The sequence below is a fragment of the Pongo pygmaeus genome, chromosome X, assembly GCF_028885625.2.
Source record: "Pongo pygmaeus isolate AG05252 chromosome X, NHGRI_mPonPyg2-v2.0_pri, whole genome shotgun sequence".
NCBI classification, from domain to species: Eukaryota; Metazoa; Chordata; class Mammalia; order Primates; family Hominidae; genus Pongo; species Pongo pygmaeus.
Window position 1 is genome coordinate 127,915,239 of NC_072396.2, and position 24,229 is coordinate 127,939,467.

The 24,229-nt window shown below is 38.0% G+C and overlaps 1 protein-coding gene across 22 annotated transcripts in view; it reads right to left on the minus strand.

The window, feature by feature from the left end:
- Positions 1-24,229, minus strand: part of THOC2 (THO complex subunit 2) — a 133,117-nt gene that overhangs the window by 33,471 nt on the left and 75,417 nt on the right. For 15 of the 22 annotated variants that reach the window (XR_008497054.2, XR_010125427.1, XM_063660335.1 and 12 more), the window contains exons 13-20: positions 11,562-11,603; positions 10,999-11,129; positions 10,795-10,896; positions 6,751-6,847; positions 5,141-5,234; positions 4,256-4,336; positions 2,293-2,389; positions 171-288 (exon numbers count right to left, since the gene is read on the minus strand). Coding sequence is in view for 20 of the 22 variants with exons in the window: in XM_063660335.1 (XP_063516405.1) it covers positions 171-288; positions 2,293-2,389; positions 4,256-4,336; positions 5,141-5,234; positions 6,751-6,847; positions 10,795-10,896; positions 10,999-11,129; positions 11,562-11,603 (762 nt within the window). In the remaining 2 variants the exon portion in view is untranslated. The remainder of the gene's footprint in view (positions 1-170; positions 289-2,292; positions 2,390-4,255; positions 4,337-5,140; positions 5,235-6,750; positions 6,848-10,794; positions 10,897-10,998; positions 11,130-11,561; positions 11,604-24,229) is intronic. The other 7 variants (XM_054471124.2, XM_063660341.1, XM_063660343.1 and 4 more) reach the window with 1 other exon arrangement.

The following is a 24,229-nucleotide window of genomic DNA, read 5'->3' on the forward strand; positions in this document are numbered from 1 at the left end:
GTAATTACTGTATCTCAATTTCAAAAGGGGGGTAGGGGTGGTTGTGAAAGGAAGGTATGTATGGCTTTGACATTTGGTTTTATAAACTTATATATTGTTTGGATTCTTTACTATGACCATGCATACATTATGAATTTTAAAAGTTGATGAACAAAAATAGCAATTCTTACCTCAGCTTTTAGCTGCTCTCCACCAGTCATAGCCTCTAGTTGCTCCATTGTCATTTCCTCTGTAATTTCTATTCCTGCCATTTTTTGTACCACTTCTTTCAATATAAGCAGGTCAAAACTATTCAAAAAGAAAAAAGAAACAGTCTATAGTTAGAACTTCAAATATAAAAGTAACAATATACTGTAATTAATATACTGAGAAACCCTAAATTATTTGTATATAAATATGGGGGAAGGGGCTGAAGCAGTTTTTAACTGCATTCCTAGAACTATATGACAAATACTTGGTGCGTAAGTTTATTTTAACTTTTACTTGGAAATAATTTCAAATTTACAGATAGGATGGAAAAATAAAAACAGTACAAAGCTCACCCATATATCCTTTACCTCAACTTCACCTGGTAACATTTTTACTCCTGCTTGATCATTTGCATTTTCTCTCCCTCTCTGGAGCCCCTCTCTACATACATAGTCACACACTCAATTTTTTAATCATTTGAGGGAAAATTATTTACATCATGGCCTTTTACCCCAAAATTTCTAAGACTGAATTTCCTAAGAGAGCTATTCTCTTAAATAACCACAGCACAGTTATCAATTTTAGCACATCTAACGCTGATACAATACTTTAATCTACCATTCATATTTCATTTTATCAGTTGACCCAATAAAGTCCTTCATAGCATTTTTTCTCCTCCAATACAGGATGGCCAAAATGTTTTTGATGGTATAGAGCCATTTCTAAATAATCCATTTCCTAAACAGGGACAAAGATGTAGCATGGTCACATACACTTGGAAGCGAGGCAGGGAAGGAAGGAAAAAAAGAAATTCTAAGTTGTGGTATCTGAGCCAAAGATGACAATTTAGTGGCCAGCCCAGAGCACATTTCAGTAACGTGCCAACAGTTACGCTTTTTAATCTTCAAAGTTTAGGACTACCAATGGAAATAATACCTTATGTCCTCTAAGATCTTCTTTAATTAATCTAAACAAAGTAAAAACATTCTTTCCTAAAACATACAGATGTTTTTCCAAACATAAAGTCAGACATACCCAAGACACAAGCTAACAGACGAAAGAACCATTTTCTAAGATTCTTATTGTTTGTTCTCTCAACTTGCCTTGCTTTCCTTAGTTTTGTTTGTTGTTTTTTTTTTAAAGAAAACCCTCATGAAAACTAGTATATAAGTACCAATGAAACAGTTTATTTTTTCTTTAAAGTATGTTTTAATTAGATGGTCACAAAAACTGTATTCACAGTACAGAAAGCTGAGTTATAGATTAAAAAATGATGCATGTTCTCCTGGCCTACAGACAAAGAATAAAAATATATAGAAATGGCAGAGAGACGAGCATAAGGGATGTGCCCATAAAATCATAAGTTTAAATTTTTTTTAAGTTTTCCCTAAGCCAAAATAAGAATCTGTCAATAATTACTTAGGTAATACTTGTTTGGAACACCAAGTAGCTTTTAATTTTTTGTTTGTTTGCTTTCTACCAGAAAGCTTCTGAAAACAATTCAGGTTCTTTGATTCTAGTCAGTCTACTTCTCATGAGGTTTAATAAACATACATACTAATTCAAACTCTAAGCACTGATATTGGCCCAAAAAAAAATAAACTTCAGTATTTATAAAGAAAAAAGGACATTGTCCAAAAGGTATGGAAACCTTACGTATCTCTAAAACTCAAATTCAAAAATTATGCTTTAAAGGTATTATATACACCCTCAAGATAAACAAGTTCCTACCAGATGTTCAATGTGATACAGGTCAATTACTGCATACTGACCTAGTGCAGTATGTTTTGTTATATGAAGATATACAATATATCATATTAGCCATTTACTTAAAAGCCTAATAGGCAGTCAAATAACTGAAAGTATCTTTTTAGTGCATTAACATATATAGCCAAATAGTACATTTATTCATGAAAAAAGGTGTCTATTTATGTATTAAGTTATCATTTAACTAAAGAATTTCATGTAAATAAGTGAGCAACTATTCTACTTGAGCCTACAACCAACAAGTAAGTAGTCTTTCGGGATAACAGGAGTCTCAATAACCCCAAACCACCAGAAGTACTCTATTGAATTTCGTTATATATAATTTGCTATGAATACCTTTTGCCCGCCTTTAGCTGATTGGCAACATACTGAAGAAGACCAGCAAGATCAATTGGATATTTACGAAAAACTGCACCACAGAAACTAGCCAGACCTATATAAAATAAAAAAAGAGTAAAAACAACTCATAAAACAAAATGCACAAGTATCATTTCAACTAAACCTCTAAAACAAAATGAGGTAGCAATAATTGTATTGCTGATGCTGTTGAATGGAGTTTCATAATAATAACAATAACCAATATTTATTGAGCATACATATGTCAAGCACTGTACCAAGCACTTTATAATGATTATCTCATTTAATCCTTGCAACTATTATCCTAGGTTGGTATAACCTATAGATAAGGCAAATTCAGAACAGATATGTCATGTAACTTGCTCATGGTCACATAGTACAAAGTAGAGCAGTAAGTCAAATCTTTGCAGCCTGATTCCAGAGTTTGTGAAACTAAGATATAACAAAATCTTGCAGATCACTCAGTAAACTTGAATAAATTACAAAACGCCAGCCCCCGAATGTGAATCAAGAAAAAAAAAAAATCTCTTTTTATCTTGGAACATGCTACTAGTTGTGGAGATGCAAGAAAATAAAGTATTACCAGACCTAGAAGCAGACAAGAGACCAACTTTAACCAATGGTCCTTATCATACCATGAATAGGGAGGAGACTCCAGCCAATACAAGAGTAGGAGATTCAAGTAAAGTCAAGTGCTCTGCAGCCTATTCCACAACTATTTGCTAAGCACCTAAATGATATTGGACAAAACACAAGTCCTGCCCTCAAGGAGTTGAGTCTAGTGGAAGATACAGAAAAGTAAACAAATAACTATGATGAGCAAAAGGCTCCATGGGAATATAAAAGAGGAGCGCCCAATTCAGACTTTTGGGTGGGAGCATTAACAGAAAAAGCTTTCCAGAGGAAGTGACCTCTAAGCTGAAATCTAATAAATAAACAGAACATGGAGTGGGCCATGAAGGGTATTCCAAGTCAAGTGAATAATGGGCAAAAGTTCATGGAAAGTACAAGAAGTTCAGTATTAATGGAATCTAGAATATTGGGAAGCAGGGAAAAGATGAGGCTAGAACAGTGCAAAAGGACCTGATTTCAAAAGAACTTACTTGTATGACTTATTAAACATTTCAGACTTTAAAGGACAATGGGGAGCCACTGCAAGATTCCGCTATCAGATACAATAAGTTGAAAGAAAAGGAACTGGCTGCTAGAAACCAAAGGTACAAGAATTAAAAAGAAATATGGTTAGTTTTTTTGGTTAAACTAAGTCAAGTTTTTGTTCTTTTAAGATGACTGGAACCTCAGGATGGAATGGGAAGAAATGAGACTAGATCCCTTACGATCAACTCCTATGAAATAATGTTAGTTAAAAAGGAGATTTTTGGCTAGGCATGGTGGCTCATGCCTGTAATCCCAGCACTTTGGGAGGCCAAGGCAGGCGGATCACTTGAGGTCAGGAGTTCAAGACCAGCCTGGCCAACATGGTGAAACCCTGCCTCTAACGAAAACACAAAAATTAGCTGGGCGTGGCGGCGCGTGCCTGTAATCCCAGCTACTCGGGAGGCTGAGGCAGGAGAATTGCTAGAACCTGGGAGGCGGAGGCTGCAGTGAGTCAAGATCACGCCACTGCACTCCTGCCTAGATGACAGAGCGAGACTCCATCTCAAAAAAATAAAATAAAAAGAAGGAGATTTCACCTCCCCAGTAATGCTTACCCAAATTCTATCACAGTCAATAATGGTCTCTTAAGTCAGGAAAATAAATAAGTACCATATCAACCTCCTTATATAGCCAAGGGCTCTGTAGAACAAACTCAGTAGCTAGATATTCTCAACAACTCTTAACAAATAGGCTTCTAAAAGTCTCTAAGCATAGGTAATAAAATACATAACATGGCAGTTACCACAGATAGCAATTTCATCTTTGGAAAAATAAAAATACTTACTCTGAAGCCAGCTTGAGATGGTTGTGTCATCATGTTTCATTCTTTCCTTTTCTGGATTAGCTAAAGCTTCAATGATACAATCTTTCATATATTAAGAAAAAACTAAGTCATTACATCTCTAATAAAGACCCTTAAAACATAAATATGCCACATCATAGGGGCAAAATTGTTGGGCATTACGAATTATTTTTCTTTTTTTCCAAGACCAGGGATGTTGCTAAAACTAATTATTGAAAAGTACACTTACTGTAGTACCAACATTTCTTCTTTAGCCTCCTTTCCACCTTTCAGCAATCAAGACAGATTCCATCAATATCAAGATGTTTGGTAAGCCAGCTGGGTGCAGTGGCTCATGCCTGTAATCCCAGCACTTTGGGAGGCCAAGGTGGGTGGATCACTTGACGTCAGGAATTCAAGATCACCCTGGCCAACCCAGTGAAATCCCACCTCCACTAAAAACAAGGAAATTAGCCAGGTGTGGTAGCACACGCCTGTAATCCCAGCTACTTGGGAAGCTGAGGCAAGAGACTCGCTTGAACCCAGGAGGCGGAGGTTGCAATGAGCCGAGACAGTGCCACTGCATTCCAGCCTGGGTGACAGAGCAAAAGTCTGTCTCACAAAAAAAAAAAAAAGGTTGGTAAGCCTAATATGCCTCCCTTTATACAATACAAAGACACACACACACACACACACACACACACACACTCTCTCTCTCTCTCTCTCTCTCACACACAAACACACACACACAACTGACTGACCAAACTTCAGATCAGCCACCTGAATCAACCTCAGATGGTTACTAAAGGAAAACAGAATGAAAATAAAACATTTACCACATGATCTATTAAATATGAAATCTACATATTACTTCACTTGAAAGGATACAGGCCAAGACATCATAATTCAACGAAGTGAGGTATTTCAATGAATCTACTACAGGTGTTATTAAGTTATCATACTTCTGTATTTGTGACAAGATCTGGAAAACAGCAACAAACAATAGAAGGCATTAACTGATCAAAGGATTTCTACTGTGCCAACTAATGGCTACACTTTCTATTTTTCAAAAGAAATAATGCTTATAATTAAAGTGGTTTCCTATATAAATATTTAAATAAAGTGGTTTCTATATAAATATTTCATATTTATATAGAAATTACTATTTTATCACTGCCTTAAAGAATATTTTCTTAGGCTACATTTTTCAGTTAGAAAATAATTCCAATTCTATAAAAAATGACAGTGGTAATCTGACTGGAACGGCAATGAAACTGTAGATTCCTTTGGGTGGTATGGACATTTTAACTATATTGATTCTTCCTATCCAAGAGCATGGAATGTCTTTCCATTTGCTTGTATCATCTATGATTTCTTTCATCAGTGTTTTATAGTTCTAGTAGAAATCTTTCACCTCCTTGGTTAGATGTATCTCTTGGTACTTTTTTTGTGGCTATTGTAAATGGGATTGTGCTCTTGATTTGGTTTTCAGCTTGAACATTATTGGTACATAGAAATGCTACTGATTTTTGTATGTTGATTTTGTATCCTGAAATTTTACTATGGGTACACACAGACATAAAGATAGAAAGACACTGGGGACTCTAAAAGTTAAGTGGGGTGTGGCAAGGTTTGAAAAACTACCTATTGGGTACTGTGCTCACTATTTGGGTGAGGAGTTCGATAGAAACCCAAACCTCAGCATTATGCAATACATCCATGTAATAAACCTGCACATGTACCCCTTGCATCTTAAAAATATTAATTTAAAAAGGAAATAATTCCAGGCCTAAAGCTGAATTTTGGAATGAAAGAGTCTAGTCTCTCTCATATGTTTTAGATATCTCCAAATATTGGCCAGGTGTGGCGGCTCACGCCTATAATCCTAGCACTTTGGGAGGCCGAGGCGGATGGATTACCTGAGGTCAGGAGTTCAAGATCAGCCTGGCCAACATGGTGAAACCACATCTCTACTAAAAATACAAAAAATTAGCCAAGTGCAGTGGCACGCGCCTGTAATCCCAGCTACTTGGAAGGCTGAGGCAGGAGAATCGCTTGAACCCAGGAGGCAGAGGTTGCGGTGAGCCAAGATCGGGTCACTGCACTCCAGCCTGGGCAACAGAGCAAGACTTCATCTCAAAAATAAATAAATAAATAATAAATAAATAAATAAATATTGCAGTGATAGTATTACATATAAATCACAATGAAATGTTATTTGAATGTTTCTAAAAGCTAACATCAAGTAATACCTCCAGAAATCAAAATGTGGTATACAAAATAACATTATATATACAAAATAACTATTATATTGCCTATAATAGTAGCACTGTTACATATTACTATTAATAGAAAAATAGATCAATGTGTTAAATATATTGTGTAGTAATTTTGTTTTTAGCATAACCTTACAATGTTTCATTTTCTAACGTCATTCTATTTCCACTTGCACTGATTTAAAGGCAACAGAAAGAAAAATCCCTTAAAATAATATTAACCTCAAAACATACATAATCAAACAAAATGGTTGGATTGCTGTGGCTCAACTTCCCAATTTGTCTTCCAGAAGGCTTCACATTTTCCTTGGTTAGGCGCCTACGGAGGAAGAAAAAGGTGGCAGGGATAATCTTAAGTAACATTCCTTGTAACGTTGATAGCTTTGTTACATCATCGTGGGGGGAAAAGCAATTATTCCCCAAATATCCAAAACGGATTCATGTAAACAACCACATTCATCACATCCTTTATGGTAGGATTTGGGCTATTTTGGTTAGGGATTCTCTCAGAGGGTATTGAGATTTTATATTAAATGCTTAACATTTATAAAATACACATTTCCAGTTTATAGTAGTAGTCTAATAATCAGTAAAACTCTTAATGTACTCTACAAGTACATAAAACTCTTCTTACAAAGAATCAAAATTATTTCAGATTTAGGAGGACTCATCAGTTTAGGGATTAAGATATCAAATTTGGTGTCATGCAATGAAATGTCTCATGCCAGCTGGCTCAGTGACTCTAACACAGTAATAGGTAATGCTGCACTCCTCAATATGTAAAGTTATCTGCTTTTCATATTCAAGGTAAACAATATTTTGAAACTAAATTCTACTCCTTTCATTCCTCTTTATTTCTTCCTTTGCTCGTTATCCTTTTGCCAGCATTCTGCAAATTTTATCTATGAATTCTTACAGTTCAAAACAATTATTACACAGAATCTTAAATGCCTCTCCTGAGATTATTACATAATAAATCTAGAGACTTCAAAAGGCTACAAGTGATAGGAAGGAAGCTTTCTAGGATGAAAATATAATGAAGTAAATTATGAATTCAGTTTATAATTCAGGAGATGTGACCATTCTCCAAGTGACAAACTTGCTTTAATTAATTTCTCATGACAAAACTGGCCCCATCAATCAAAACTGTTTCATCATCAACTGCTTCCCTTTCCAATTCTCCATATCCCAGTTTTTGTTTCATACAAAAGAGAGACCATAGTTTTAAAAGTTAGCTATACAGTATTTTGTTCAAATTTCCAACTTACCACTACCTGTCCCTACTTCTAACCCCAATATTTCAGGTGCCTCCCTCTACTTGCCAAGGCCAACCCCTCCTCTCTCTGTTTTTCATTCCATTCCCTTCTGCCTCCATCACCCTGGAGGGACAAACAAACAAAAATTAAAGAAATATTTTCTTGTCTTTGTCTTCCCCTCAAACTACCAGTGTCTGGCATATGGAACACAATAAACATTTGTAGAAAGAATTACTAAATGCCCTATAGCAAGCTCATGTTTTAAATAGTATTCAAAACTCATGAAATTCTACAAGTAATAAATTAATACATTATATGCTCAATGTAAAAATATCAAACAGTAACAAAATCATATTGTTTAAGCCTGGTAAAATAGTTATAGCTTACAAATATAACAAAAATCCAAGTATATTAAAAATTCTGCACATATTATTCTGTAGTAAATTTTATTTTTATTCATTCATTCATATTAATACCTACGATCACAGTCAAAGTACTAAGCATTAGAAATACAAGGAAGATTGCGTCTCAGCCTTTTGGCTAAGGTCAGTGTAGAAATATAAGGATGAGGCCGGGTGCAGTGGCTCACGCCTGTAATCCCACCACTTTGGGAGGCCAAGGCAGGTGAATCACAAGGTCAGGAGTTCGAGACCAGCCTGGCCAACATGGTGAAACCCCGTCTCTACTAAAAATACAAAAAATTAGCTGGACGTGGTGGCGGGCGCCTGTAATCCCAACTACTTGGGAGGCTGAGGCAGGATAATTGCTTGAACCCAGGAGGCAGAGGTTGCAGTGAGCCGACATCGTGCCACTGCAGCACTCCAGCCCGGGCAACGGTGCAAAACTCCCAAAAAAAAAAAAAAAAAAGAAATACAAGGATGAATAACAGAACAGTTCCTGCTCTCAAGCCTGGTCCAGTGAAGGAGACAGATTTAAATTCATTTATTAAATTTCAATATTCTAAAAAAGAGCAATCAACAGAACAGTACTTATATGCTATTGATAATATAAAAGGTGGCTGGGGTGTGGTAGCTCACGTCTGTAACTCCAGCGCTGGGAGGTCAAGGTGGGAGGATCACTTGAGGCCAGGAGTTCAAGACCAGCCTGGGCAACATAGTGAGGTCCCATTTTTACAAAGAAAAACAATATTAATATTATAATAATAATATAAGAGGGGGATAATATATTTGTATTGGCTTGCATATACTAAGAATATATGGAAGGATAAATAAGAGACTAAACAGTGGTTACTTTTCCTTGGGGGGAAGAACTGAGTAGATGGAGGATGGGGTAAGACTTTTTGCTGTATGTATACCTTTTATATTTACTGAAACTTAAACCATGTAAACACATAAACTATTCAAAACATTAGAAATTAAAAACAGAAAAACAATCATAGCAATGTACCTACAGGTATGATAACATTATATGCTAAAGAATAGTGATGGAAATAAAGATTGATTGTGTTTGGCAGTTTATGCTAGGGAAGCCTTCACTGGAAGTAACACTGGAGCTCACTCTCCAAGAATGAGGTCACCAGATGGAAAGGGGGAAAGGAAGGTAAGGGAAAACCTGTACAAACAGAGGGAACAGAAAGTATATACAGGGGAAGAGAAGCTAAGGAGAGAGTGGTACATTTAGGGGAACATAAGTAGGCTCAGTACATCTGGAAGTAGAATTGGCAGGAAAGGAGGTTGGATGCAGGGAGGGACAAACCAGGGAGGACCTCTTATTTATATCACCATGCCATAAAGCTTAACATATACCTTCAGGTAAAGTCAGTCACCAAAGGATTTTTAAGTAAGAGAATATACAACTATAATACACCGATAAAATAACTAAGGTAGTGGTGGTAGAGAGAGCGGATAAATTCAAGGTATTTAATAATGCTTAATGTATTATTAAACAATCCATGCAGAGCACTTAGTTTAATGCCTGGCACATATAGTAATAGCTCTCTAAATATTAGCTGTTGTTGTTAAGCTAGAAACTGCACCTGGAGAACTCTTAAGTCCAGAAACTCTTTCAGATCTAATATCAACTCCTGCCAAACAAAACTCCCCCAAGTGAAATCATTTAGTCTCATCTATCCTCCCATAGCACTTTATTCATACTGTATAACAGCACCTATTATACTAGGTTGTTTCAATATAATCCATAGGCTCACAGGAAAAAAAAAAAAAAAAAAAACTGGATTGTGATCATGCACACACCTGTTTTCCCAATAGGCTGTGACCAGAAACAATATCACTGGGCAGGACAAAATTTAACAGACATTACACACTGTTAAATCTAAATAAACTGAGAACGAACTACTTTTAATTAGAATAACCATACCACTGCCATGAATTTAAAAAAGGAATGACAACTGACAATAGCCTCGTTGAAAACACTTGCAATACAGCAATATAATTAAGCATCTACACTAATATTAATCTGAAGTACATGATTTTCATAATTAAACTTCAAATAATCTACTGGGAAGTAGAACATCACTCTTATGTTTTTAATGATATGAAAATAAAAGTGTATAAATTTTTTTAAAAAAGAAATTTCTCAAAAGTTGACTCCCTATGGAGATAGTTCTGGATAGTTTCATTAGTTCTTCCTAACAGATTAAAAAAATTTATTACGGTAACTTTCAGCAGAGGAAATTGCTAGAACTTTTACTACCTTGCACAAATCACTAAAGGTAAGCAAAGGCCACAGCAGGCTGTCCTTAAAAAGAAAAAACAAAATCTTCATCCTATAATATGATGCACGTATGAAAGAGGATTTCCATTAGATTTTTATCCATATGTAAACACAACAACTATGAAAACATTAACTTGGTAGTCAAAATGAGCTAAAACCACAGTTAACAGTCATTCCATCTGTAGTATATAAATCAGCTATACCATTCACAACACATAGGCTTTCTCAAAACTGAGGCTCAGACAAGCTACCTGAAAGAAAGTAAATTAGATTCAGATATAATTTAGATTAAAATGAAAAATAAATTAAAACTTACTTCATGATATATTTGGCTCTGTCTATTGTTTGAGCTTTAACTTTTACTAAAAGTGGGTGACTGTTATAAGTTTCATTCTTCCACTGGCCATACAGACGATATCTTAAAAAATGATGAGATGAAGAATTAGGAAAAGTTAAACACTTAGAGGTTAATATACTAGAATTACTAATAGTTAAAAACATGAAAATAATATGTATTTACCTATGCTGATATGGAAATGTTTTAAACATTCCCCATAGTTCCTCAGACATACAAGCATTGCAGTCCATCAAAGAAAGAGATGGAAGTAGTACCTGGTCAGTAATGCTAAGCAAACAGCTAAGGATAACTTCCTGAAAGAAAGAAGGAAAAGTTATTTCAGTAAGAGGTCTATATTAATACAACCAACAATAAATTTACAACAGCCTTGGGAAAATTACCATTTCTTAATAACATAACATACAATATCCCATTCCTCACACACCCTTTTCACAAAGCTTATTTATGTTTCTCCACCGAAGACATAAAATGGGGTGAGGAAAGGAAAGGGGTAGCAAAGGAATGAGGAACTTTATCTCTCTTCCTTTTTCAACATATTAATCCTCAGGGGAAAAAATGTTAATCTTAAAAGATAACTTTGCATAAGCCACCAAAAACTATAATCAGCATCTACATTATAAAACAATTACTCATACAGATGATTAAACCTTGTTCACAGTAAAATTTGTAGTATACTGTAGCAAGACAAACATTAGACACATTATTGGATTTTTCTAGTCTCTTACCGTTTTTTCTTTATCTTCTTGTTTGCTTCCATCAGACTGAAACTACAATTTAAAAAAAGAAATTAATAAAATACAAAAAGGTTAAGACTATGGTGTCACAATTAATTTCTAATTGGAAAAAACTTTAACTTGCACATGGTTGTAAATTGTTCTTACTTTTTACAAATATGTAGATTTTAAATATAGCCTGTTAACCTTTTTAAATTTTATCTGTTTCTAACCTCTAAGTCATACTTGACATCCATGAATTTTAAGTGTCAATTTTTATAAACCAATTCTTTTCTCAACCTATCAAACCAAAGCATCCTAAAATTGATCAAAGAATTTATTATAAAAATATAGCAAGGGCCGGGCGCGGTGCTTCACGCCTGTAATCCCAGCATTTTGGGAGGCCAACGTGGGCATATCACCTGAGGTCAGGAGTTCGAGACCAGCCTGGCCAACATGGCGAAACCCCGTCTCTACTAAAAATACAAAAATTAGCCAGGCATGGTGGCGCACACCTTTAGTCCCAGCTACTCAGGAGGCCTAGGCAGGAGAACCACTTGAACCCGGGAGGTGTAGATTGCAGTGAGCCGAGACAGTGCCATTGCACGCCAGCCTGGACAACAAGAGCAAAAAAAAAAAAAACTGTGGCCAGTACAAAAACTTCCTTATAATATATTTGCATTTTTCCATCCAGAGATTATAGTTTTTCTTCTATGGAATTAGTATAATCAAACACTAAAGCAACAAAAATGCAAAAACAAAGCCAAAATTAAACGCAAAGAAATTTAAATCTATCTTTTAATTCACCACTCCCAAAGTCTCACTGAAAGATAAGCCCAAAATACCAGTAACATTACTAACAAAGACAAAACCATTGCTTAAATTGTACAGACTGAATGAAGAATCCTGGGTCCGTATAATATAAACAATTTGCAGATTTACAGATGAGCCCCTAAAGTGATGTTTGACAAGGATGTCTATTAATTCAAAATGAAACAGTGAATGATACTTGTGTGAATATAAACAGAGAGAGGGCTGGCGGAGTCTGTAGAGGTCAAAAAGACAACTGAAGTACTGACAACCAGTGACAATCTAGATTTCTGGCAAGGATTTAGCTCAATATCAAGTGAGAAAGAGGGAAAAGCTAATATGCAGATAACAAGCTTCTTATTTTCTTGGTAGATAAGGGTGTTTTGTGTATGCATACATTTTCACACTTCAGTAATATAATGGATATTACCACAGGAAAAGCCTAACCGTTGTGCTACATTTTCACATAACACTAATTCAGGGCCTGCCATGTTACCTTTATGGGAAAATACATACACTCAATTTGTTTTTAATTGGCAGGTTAAAAAGGCATGGTTCTTTTCACAGAAATCATTTATTAAGTCAACATACATCCTGGTAAGCAAAGAAGGAACTGGATTATAGAGGAGTGGCCTGGCAGAAAAAAGCCAGATGGTTTGGTTTGGTTTGGTTTCGGGGTGGTGAGGTAGCACACACATAATTCTGGTGGCATATAGGGTGTACATTGGGAAGCAAAAATACAGGTATCCTGTAACTGGAAAAACTAGGTTTATGGTATATTATGTTGGGGAAAAAGACAGTTAAGCTCCTCCTTTCCTGGTATACTATAATTTAAACAAACCTAATAAAGCAACACACAATTTTTTTCCCATTGAAATAAAACATTTTCTTATTTACTAAGTTGTCCTAATTCTCTTTCTAGGCGACTCATACGAGTTTCAAGCATCTATTCTCTAGATTTCATATCAATTTCAAACATCAATTCTCTAGATTTCATTAAGCAGGAAAATTTGAAAAGGAGAAAGAAATATAGGAAGCAAAATAAAACCATCTAGAAGAGCAATAAAAGAACTTCCTATCAAAGTCGAATTATAGCAAGAATGTACAAAATTAAATCAAGAAGTACATGCAAATAAAAGTAATTTTCTTTTGTTTGGTAGAAAAATACATTCTACTCCCTTGATACTTTTTCTTTTAATTTGCTTTTTAATTCAAAGCAACTGTAAGACTCTCACATAATACTATAAGTTTTATTGAATGCCAGCTAGAAATGGGAGGGAGACAGAAACAGGGAGGGAGAACAAGAGATATGCATTCATTCATTCATTCATTCAATGACTACATTCCAGGCATTGGGAATTCAAATATGAACAGGACAGAGTACTGGCACCTCTTGAAGATCAAAAACTGTACTTCGGCCAGGCACGGTGGCTGATGCCTGTAATCCAAGCGCTTTGGGAAGCTGAGGCAGACAGATCATGAGGTCGGGAGTTTGAGACCAGCCTGACCAACATGGTGAAACCCCGTCTCTCCTAAAACTACAAAAAATTAGCTGGGCATGGTGGCACGCGCCTGTAGTCCCAGCTACTCGGGAGGCTGAGGGAGGAGACTCGCTTGAACCCGGGAGGTGGAGGTTGCAGTGAGCCTAGATCACGCCACTGCACTCCAGCCTGAGCAACACAGCAAGACTCTGTCTCAAAAAAAAAAAACAGATTTTGAAAATGGAAAATAAAACCTGCAGATCTATGAAGATCAAATGGGAAGTTAAAAAAAAGCTATATCGATTGTTGAGACCTGGCAAATTGTTTAAATTTAATCAGCCTAACTTCTATGAACTCTCAGAAATCATGGCTTCGGTGGCTGGCAAGATGGCCAAATAGGAACAGCTCCAGTCTGCAGCTCCCAACAAGATCAACGAAGAAGGTGAATGATTTTGGCATTTCCAACTGAGGTACCCGGCTCATCTCAGTGCGACTGGTTAAACAGTGGGTGCAGCCCACAGAGGGCGAGCCAAAGCAGGGTGGGGGCATCACCTCACCCGGGAAGTGCAAGGGGTCAGGGAACTCTCTCCCCTAGCCAAGGGAAACCGTGAAGGACTGTGCAGTGAGGAACAGTGCATTCTGGCCCAGATACTAAGCTTTTCCCATGGTCTTCACAACCCACAGACCAGGAGACTTCCTCTGTGCCTACACCACCAGGGTCCTAGGTTTCAAGCACAAAACTGGGTGGCCGTTTGGGCAGACACTGAGCTAGCTGCAGGAGTTTTCTTTCAAATCCCAGTAGCGCCTGGAACACCAGGCGAGACAGAACCATCCACTCCCCTGGAAAGGGGGCTGAAGCCACAGAGCCAAGTGGTCTAGCTCAGCAGATCCCACCCCCAAAGAGCCCAGCAAGCTAAGATGCACAGACTTGACATTCTTGCTGCCAACACAGCAGTCTGAAGTCGACCTGGGACGCTGGAGCTCAGCAGGGGTGGGGCGTCTGCAATTACTGAGGCTTGAGTAGGCGGGTTTTCCCCTCACAGTGTAAACAAAGCTGCTGGGAAGTTCAAACTGAGCAGAGCCCACTGCAGCGTCACAAAGCTGGTGTAGCCTGACTGCCTCTCTAAATTCCTCCTCTCTAGGCAGGGCATCTCTGAAAGAAAGGCAGCAGCCCCAGTCAGGGGCTTACAAATAAAACTCCCAACTCCCTAGGACACAGCACCTTGGGGAAGAGGCGGCTGAGGGCACAGCTTCAGCAGACTTAAACGTTCCTGCCTGCCAGCTCTGAAGGGGGCAGTGGATCTCTCAGCACAGTACTCAAGCTCTGCTAAGAGACAGACTGCCTCCTCAAGTGGGTCCCTGACCCCTGTGCCTCCTGACTGAGAGACACTTCCCAGCAGGGGTCGACAGACATATCATACAGGAGAGCTCTGGCTGGCATCTGGCGGGTGCCCCTCTAGGAGGAAGCTTCCAGAAGAAGGAAAAGACAGCAATCTTTGCAGTTCTGCAGCCTCTGCTGGAGCTGCCCAGGCAAACAGGGTCTGGAGTGGACCTCCAGCAAACTCTAGCAGACCTGCAGCAGAGGGGCCTGACTATTAGAAGGAAAACTAACAAACAGAAAGGAATAGAGTCAACACCAACAAATAGGACGTCCACACAAAAACCCCATCTGAACGACAAAGACCAAAGGCAGATAAATCCACCAAAGGTAGATAAATCCACGAAGATGAGGAAAAAAACAGCACAAAAAGGCTGAAAATTCCAAAAAATAGAATGCTTCCTCTCCTCCAAAGGATCACAACTCCTCAACAACAAGGGAACAAAACTGGACAAAGAATGAGTTTGAGGAATTGACAGAAGTAGGCTTCAGAAGGTGGGTAATAAGAAATTCCTCCAAGCTAAAGGAGCATGTTCTAACCCAATGCAAGGAAACTAAGAACCCTGAAAAAAGGTTAGAGAATTGCTAACTAGAATAACCAGTTAAGAGAAGAACATAAATGACCTGATGGAGCTGAAAAATACAGCATGAGAACTTCCTGAAGCATACACAAGTATCAATAGCCAAATTGATCAAGCAGAAGAAAGGATATCAGAGACTGAAGATCAATTTAATGAAACAAAACGTGAAGACAAGATTGGAGAAAAAAGAATGAAAAGGAACAAACAAAGCTTCCAAGAAATATGGGACTATGTGAAAAGACCAAACCTACGTTTGATTGGTGTACCTGAAAATGATGAAGAGAATGGAACCAAGTTGGAAAACACTCTGCAGGGTATTATCCAGGAAAACTTCTCCAATCTAGCAAGACAGGCCAACATTCAAAATTCCGGAAATACAGAGACCACCACAAAGATACTCCTCGAGAAGAGCAACCCCAAGACACATAATCATCAAATTCACCAAGGTTGAAACGAAGAAAAAAATGTTAAGGGCAGCCAGAGAGAAAGGTCGGGTTACCCACAAAGGGAAGCCCATCAGACTAACAGCAGATCTCTCAGCAGAAACCTTACAAGCCAGAAGAGAGTGGGGGCTAAAAATAAACATTCTTAAAGAAAAGAATTTTCAACCCAGAATTTCATATCCAGCCAAACTAAGCTTTATAAGCGAAGGAGAAATAAAATCCTTTACAGTCAAGCAAATGCTGAGAGATTATGTCACTACCAGGCCTGCCTTACAAGAGCTCCTGAAGGAAGCACTAAATATGGAAAGGAAAGACTGAAACCACCTACTGCAAAAACCTACCAAATTGTAAAGACCATCGACACTATGAAGAAACTGCATCAACTAACAGGCAAGATAACCAGCTAGCATCATAATGACAGAATCAAATTCACACATAACAATATTAACCTTAAATATAAATGGGCCAAATGTCCCTAAATTAAAAGACATAGACTAGGAAATTGGATAGGGTCAAGACCTATCAGTGTGCTGTATTCAGGAGACCCATCTCACGTGCAAAGACACACATAGGCTCAAAATAAAGGGATGGAGGAAGATTTACCAAGCAAATGGAAAGCAAAAAAAGCAGAGGTTGCAATCCTAGTCTCTGATAAAACAGACGTTAAAACAACAAAGATCAAAAAAAGACAAAGGGGGCATTACATAATGGTAAAGGGATCAATGTAACAAGAAGAGCTAACTATCCTAAATATATATGCACCCAATACAGGAGCATCCAGATTCATAAAGCAAGTTCTTAGAGACCTAAAAAGAGACTTTGGCTGCCACACAATAATAGTGGGAGACTTTAACACCCCACTGTCAATATTAGACAGATCAACAACACAGAAAATTAACAAGGATATTCAGGACTTGAACTCAGCTCTGGACCAAGTGGACCTAATAGACATCTACAGAACTCTCCACCTCAAATCAACAGAATATACATTCTTCTCAGCATCACATCACACTTATTCTAAAATTGAGCACACAATTGGATGTAAAAGACTCCTCAGGACATGCAAAATAATGGAAATCATAACAAACAGTCTCTCGGACCACAGTGCAATCAAATTAGAACTCGGGATTAAGAAAAAACCACACAACTACTTGGAAACTGAACAACTTGCTCCTGAATGACCACTGGGTAAACAATGCAATTAAGACAGAAATAAACAAGTTATTTGAAACCAATGAGAACAAAGACAAAATGTACCACAATCTATGGGATGCAGCTAAGGCAGTGTTTAGAGAGAAATTTATAGCACTAAATGCCCACAGGAGAAAGCGGAAAAGATCTAAAATCGACATCCTAACATCACAATTAAAAGAAGTAGAGAAGCAAGAGCAAACAAATTCAAAACCTAGCAGAAGACAAGAAGTAACTAAGATCAGAGCAGAATTGAAGGAGATAGAGACACAAAAAACCCTTCAAAATATCACGGAATCCAGGAGCTAGTTTTCTGAAAAGATTAACAAAATAGACTGCTAGCCAGATTAATAAAGAAGAAAAGAGAGAAGAATCAAATAGACACAATAAAAAATTATAAAGGGGATATCACCATTGATCCCACAGAAATACAAACTACCATCAGAGAATACTATAAACACCTCTACACAAATAAACTAGAAAATCTAGAAGAAATGGATAAATTCCTGGACACATACGCCCCCGCAAGACTAAACCAGGAAGAAGTGGAATCCCTGAATAGACCAATAACAAGTTCTGAAATTGAGGCAGTAATTAATAACCTACCAACCAAAAAAGGCCCAGGACAAGACGGATTCAAAGCCAAATTCTACCAGAAGTACAAAGAGGAGCTCGTACCATTCTTTCTGAAACTATTCCAAACAATAAAAAAAGAGGGACGCCTCCCTAACTCATTTTACGAGGCCAGCATCATCCTGATACCAAAACCTGGCAGACACACAACAAAAAAAGAAAATTTCAGGCCAACATCCCTGATGAACATAGATGCAAAAATCCTCAATAAAATACTGGCAAACCGAATCCAGCAGCACATCAAAAAGCTTATCCACCACAGTCAAGTCGGCTTCATCCCGGGGATGCAAGGCTGGTTCAACATAGGCAAATCAATAAACATAATCCATCACATAAACAGAAACAATGACAAAAACTACCTGATATCTCAATAGATGCAGAAAAGGCCTTCGATAAAATTCAACACTCCTTCATGCTAAAAACTCTCAATAAACTAGGTATCGATGGAACATATCTCAAAATAATAAGCACTATTTATGACAAACCCACAGCCAATATCATACTGAGTGAGCAAAAGCTGGAAGCATTCCCTTTGAAAACCAGCATGAGACAGGGATGCCCTCTCTCACCATTCCCATTCAACATAGTATTGGAAGTTCTGGTCAGGGCAATCAGGCAAGAGAAAGAAATAAAGGGTACTGAAATAGGAAGAGAGGAAGTCAAACTGTCTCTGTTTGCAGATGATATGATTGTATATTTAGAAAACCCCACTGTCTGAGCCCAAAATCTCCTTAAGCTGATAAGCAACCTCAGCAAAGTCTCAGGATACAAAATCAATGTGCAAAAATCACAAGCATTCCTATACACCAATAATAGAGAGCCAAATCATAAGTGAACTCCCGTTCACAATTGCTACAGAGAGAATAAAATACCTAGGAATACAGCTTATAAGGGATGTGAAGGACCTCCTCAAAGAGAACTACAAACTACTGCTCAAGGAAATAAGAGAGGACACAAACAAATGGAAAAACATTCCATGCTCATGGGTAGGAAGAATCAATATCGTGAAAATGGCCACACCACCCAAAGTAATTTATAGATTCAATGCTATCCCCATCAAGCTACCAGTGACTTTTTTCACAGAGTTAGAAAAAACTACTTTAAATTTCATAAGGAACCAAAAAAGAGCTCGTATACCCAAGACAATCCTAAGCAAAAAGAACAAAGCTGGAGGCATCATGCTACCTGACTTCAAACTATACTACAAGGCTACAGTAACCACAACAGCACGGTACTGGTACCAAAACAGATACACAGACCAATGGAACAGAACAGAGGCCTCAGAAATAACGCCACACATCTACAACCATCTGATCTTTGACAAACCTGACAAAAACAAGCAATGGGGAAAGGATCCCCTATTTAATAAATGGTGTTGGAAAACTGGCTAGCCATATGCAGAAAACTGAAACTGGACCCCTTCCTTACACCATATACAACAATTAACTCAAGATGGATTAAAAGACTTAAACGTTAAGACCTCAAAACCGAAAAACCCTAGAAGAAAATTTAGGCAATACCATTTAGGACAAAGGCATGGGCAAAGACTTCATGACTAAAACACCAAAAGCAATGGCAACAAAAGCCAGAATTGACAAACGGGATCTAATTAAACTATTCTGCACAGCAAAAGAAACTATCATCAGAGTGAACAGGCAACCTACAGAATGGGAGAAAATTTTTGTAATCTATCCATCTGACAAAGGACTAATACCCAGAATCTAGAAGGAACTTAAACAAATTTACAAGAAAAAAAAAAACCCATCAAAAAGTGGGCAAATGATATGAACAGACACTTCTCAAAAGAAGACATTTATGCAGCCAACAAACATGAAAAAAATGCTCATCATCACTGGTCATTAGAGAAATGCAAATCAAAACCACAATGAGATACCATCTCACGCCAGTTAGAATGGTGATCATTAAAAAGTCAGGAAACAACAGATGCTGGCAAGGATGTGGAGAAATGGGAATGCTTTTACACTGTTGTAAATTAGTTCAACCACTGTGGAAGACAGTGCGGCGATTCCTCAAGGATCTAGAACCAGAAATACCATTTGACTCAGCAATCCCATTACTGGGTATATACCCAGAGGATTGTAAATCATTCTACTATAAAGACGCATGCACACGTATGTTTACTGCAGCACTGTTCACAATAGCAAAGACTTGGAACCCACTCAAATGCCCATCAATGATAGATTGGATAAAGAAAATGTGTCACATATACACCATGGAATACTATGCAGCCACAAAAATGGAAGAGTTCATGTCCTTTGCAGGGACGTGGATGAAGCTGGAAACCATCATTCTCAGCACACTAACACAGGAACAGAAAACCAAACACCACATGTTCTCATTCGTAAGTGGGAGTTGAACAATTAGAACACAAGGACACAGGGAGGGGAACATCACACACAGGGGCCTATAGCAGGGTGGGGGGTTAGGGGAGGGATAGCATTAGGAGAAATACCTAATGTAGATGATGGGTTGATGGGTGCAGCAAACCACCATGGCACGTGTATACCTATGTAACAAACATGCACACTCTGCACATGTATCCCAGAACTTAAAGTATAATAAAAAAAAAAAAAATATATATATATATATATATACACACACACACACACTTGCCTGTGAGCAACTGAATTTTTAAGTTTGAATAGACAGAGTGCAGTGGCTCACGCCTATAATCCCAGCACTTTGGGAGGCTGAGACGGGTGGATCACAAGGTCAGGAGTTCAAGACCAGCCTGACTGACATGGTGAAACCCCTTCTCTACTAAAAAAAAAATACAAAGATTAGCTGGGCATGGTGGGCGCGTGACTGTAATCCCAGCTACTCAGGAGGCTGAGGCAGGAGAATCACGTGAACCTAGGAGGCAGAGGTTATGGTGAGCTGAGATTGCGCCACTGCACTCCAGCCTGGGCAACAGAGCTAGACTCTGTCTTAAAAAAAAAAAAAAGTTTGAATAAATCTAGCCACAATTATGCCTATATAGGCTATTAGCTGAATGGCCCAAAACAAGTTCCAAAATTGCCCTATAAAGACACAGTAGCTGATCAGGCTGCATAACAGTACAGGACACACAAAAAATATATAGGTTTATAGGTTTATTAGGAGGAGGGTTTTTGGGGAGTCATGGAATAAATGGAAAAGTTATAGACATAACTAGATAATTTTTTATTACTAATGACCTATTTTTCGTATCCCCGCCCCTTCAACATTTCAAACACTACTCAGGATTATGTCTCAGAAGAGAGAGGAAAAAAACACAAGATTTTCGAAAAGACTGGAACCTGAAACTGTGTGAATTAAAACACTATTTTCAACTTCCTCCTTCTCATTCTTACTACAATTTATTTAGTACTCACTATGTGCCACGTACAGACTAAAACCTTCGCATTTATTTCTTAAAACTACTCTATGAAGAATCTTGGGCTTTAAGCTACATAACCAAGACAGATTTTCAATTTTGAAAACAAATAAGTGGAATGAAGCAGAATCAGACTCCCCCTCCTGTAATAGCTGACAAAAAAACAAAAAGTAGTAAACATCAGCCTCAAAGTTCTAAAGCATTTGGTTTATAAACTACAGTTTTGGAACTACTGGTCTAAGGCACATTCTCCTCCTTGCAATCCAAATTTTTATTATGAAAAATTTCAAATTACATAAAAACTGAAAGGATAGTATACTAAACACCTATATATACCTACCTGCTAAATTCAACAATTAACATTTTGCCCTTTTTTCGGCAGACCAAAAAAATTTGCAGGCATGACACGTTTCTCAAAATAATTCAGGATGTCTCCTAAGAACAAGGACATGCCTCCATATTAACACAAGATCACTATCTCACCTATTTCCTAATGTAATCTAATACCCAGTCTGGGGTATATTCTGCCTGCCTAATTTCAGGTTTTGCTAAGCTTTATTTGTAAATCAATTTAGAGCACTTTGGCTTTTACCAAGGGCCAACGTATGAAATAGCCACATAAACAGTCTTTCTAGACAAATTAATTACAATGGCAGAGTAAAACATAAACACAGAATCTCTCTCCCCCATTCCTAACACAATAAATAAAATATATTTTATTTATATTTATAAGAATCGCTTGAACCCGGAAGGTGGAGGTTGCAGTGAGCTGAGATCGCACCACTGTACTCTAGCCTGGCGACAGAGCAAGACTCTGTCTGAAAAAAAAAAAAAGGAACTTAATTGCCGGGCGCGGTGGCTCATGCCTGTAATCGCAGCACTTTGGGAGGCCGAGGTGGGCAGATCACCTGAGGTCAGGAGTTCCAGACCAGCCTGGCAAACATGGATAAACCCGTCTGTACTAAAAGTACAAAAATTAGCTGGGTATGGTGGCGGACACCTGTAATCCCAGCTACAGAGGAGGCTGAGGCAGGAGAATAGCATGAACCCGGGAGGCAGAGGCTGCAGTGAGCAGAGATCGTGCCACTGCACTCCAGCCTGGGCAACAGGAGCAAGACTCCGTCTAAAAAAAAAAAAAGAGAGAGAGAGGAACTTATGCTATTTACTTCTAGGAGGGAAAAAAGACAAACAAGATTCTGTGACTGGCTGGGTACGGTGTTTGACACCTGTAATCTCAGCACTCTGGGAGGCCAAGGCAGGTGAATCACTCAAGGCCAGGAGTTCTAGACCAGCCTAGCCAACATGGCGAAACCCCGTCTCTACTAAAAATATAAAAAATTAGCCAGGCATGGTGTCACGTGCCTGTAATCACAGCTACTCAGGAGGCTGAGGCATGAGAATTGCTTGAACCCAGAAGGCAGAGGTTGCAGTGAGCCAAGGTCACCCCACTGCACTCCAGGCTGGGTGACAGAGCAAAACTCTGTCTCAAAAAAAACAAAAGGCGGTGAGCCGGGCGTGGTGGCTCACGCCTGTAATTCCAGCACTTTGGGAGGCCGAGGTGGGTAGATCGTCTAAGGTCAGGAGTTCAAAACTAGCCTGGCCAACAAGGTGAAACCTCATCTCTACTAAAAATCGAAAAATTAGCTGGGTGTGGTGGCGCATGCTTATAGTCCCAGCTACTAGAGAGGCTAAGGCAGGAGAACTGCTTGAACCCAGGGGGCAGAGGTTGCAGTGAGCCAAGATCATGCCATTGCACTCCAGCCTGGGTGACAAAAGCAAAATTCCACCTCAAAAAAAAGGGCAGGGGGCAATATAAGCAGAGATATGGAAATTTTAAGAAAAAATAAAAAAGAAATCCTACAGATAAAAAACACTGTAACAGAATGAAGAATGCCTTTGATGGGCTTATTGGGAGATAATGTGGCTGAGGAAAAAATTCTGAGCTTGAGGATATCTCCATAGAAGCCTGCAAAACTGAAAAGCAAAGAGAAAAAAGTCTGATAAAAGGCAGAACAGAATATCCAAGAACTGTAGGACCAAAAAACTGGAACATATGCATAATGGAAATAGCAGAAGGAAGGAAGGAAGAGAAGAAATATTTGAAGCAATGATGACAGAATTTCCCCAAACTAGTATCAGGCACCAAACCACAGATGCAGGAAACTCAGAAAACACCAAGCAAGACAGATGCAAAAAGTAAATAAATAAATAAATAATAAAACAAAACAAACAAACAAAAAAAAACTACACTTGGGCATATCATGTTATAACTACAGAAAATCAAAGAAAAAGAAAAAATCCTAAAAGACGCTGGGTGTGGGGGAGAACACCTTGCTTATAGAGAAGCAAGGATAAGAATTAAAAACATTTCTCCTCAGAAACTATGCAAGCAGAGTGGAGTGAAAGATTAAAAGTGTTAAGATAAAAAAATATATAAAAAAAACCCTAGAATTCTGGACCCTGTGAAATTATACTTTAAATGTAAAGGAGAAATAAAGACTTTCTCAGACAAAAACTGAGGGAATTTGTTGCCAGTAGACCTGCCTTGCAAGAAATACTAAGTAAGTTCTTAAGAGAGAAAGAATATAGGTCAGAAACTTGGATATGTATAAACAAACAAACAAAGAAACACTGAAGTAAGATTAAGTGAAGGTAAAATGTTTATTTTTCTTATGCTTAACTAATATAACAAAAATAACAGTTTATTCAAAATAGTAATAGCAACAATGTATTCGATTACATATGCATATGCATGTGTGCGTGCGTGCGTGCGTGCGCGCATGCGTG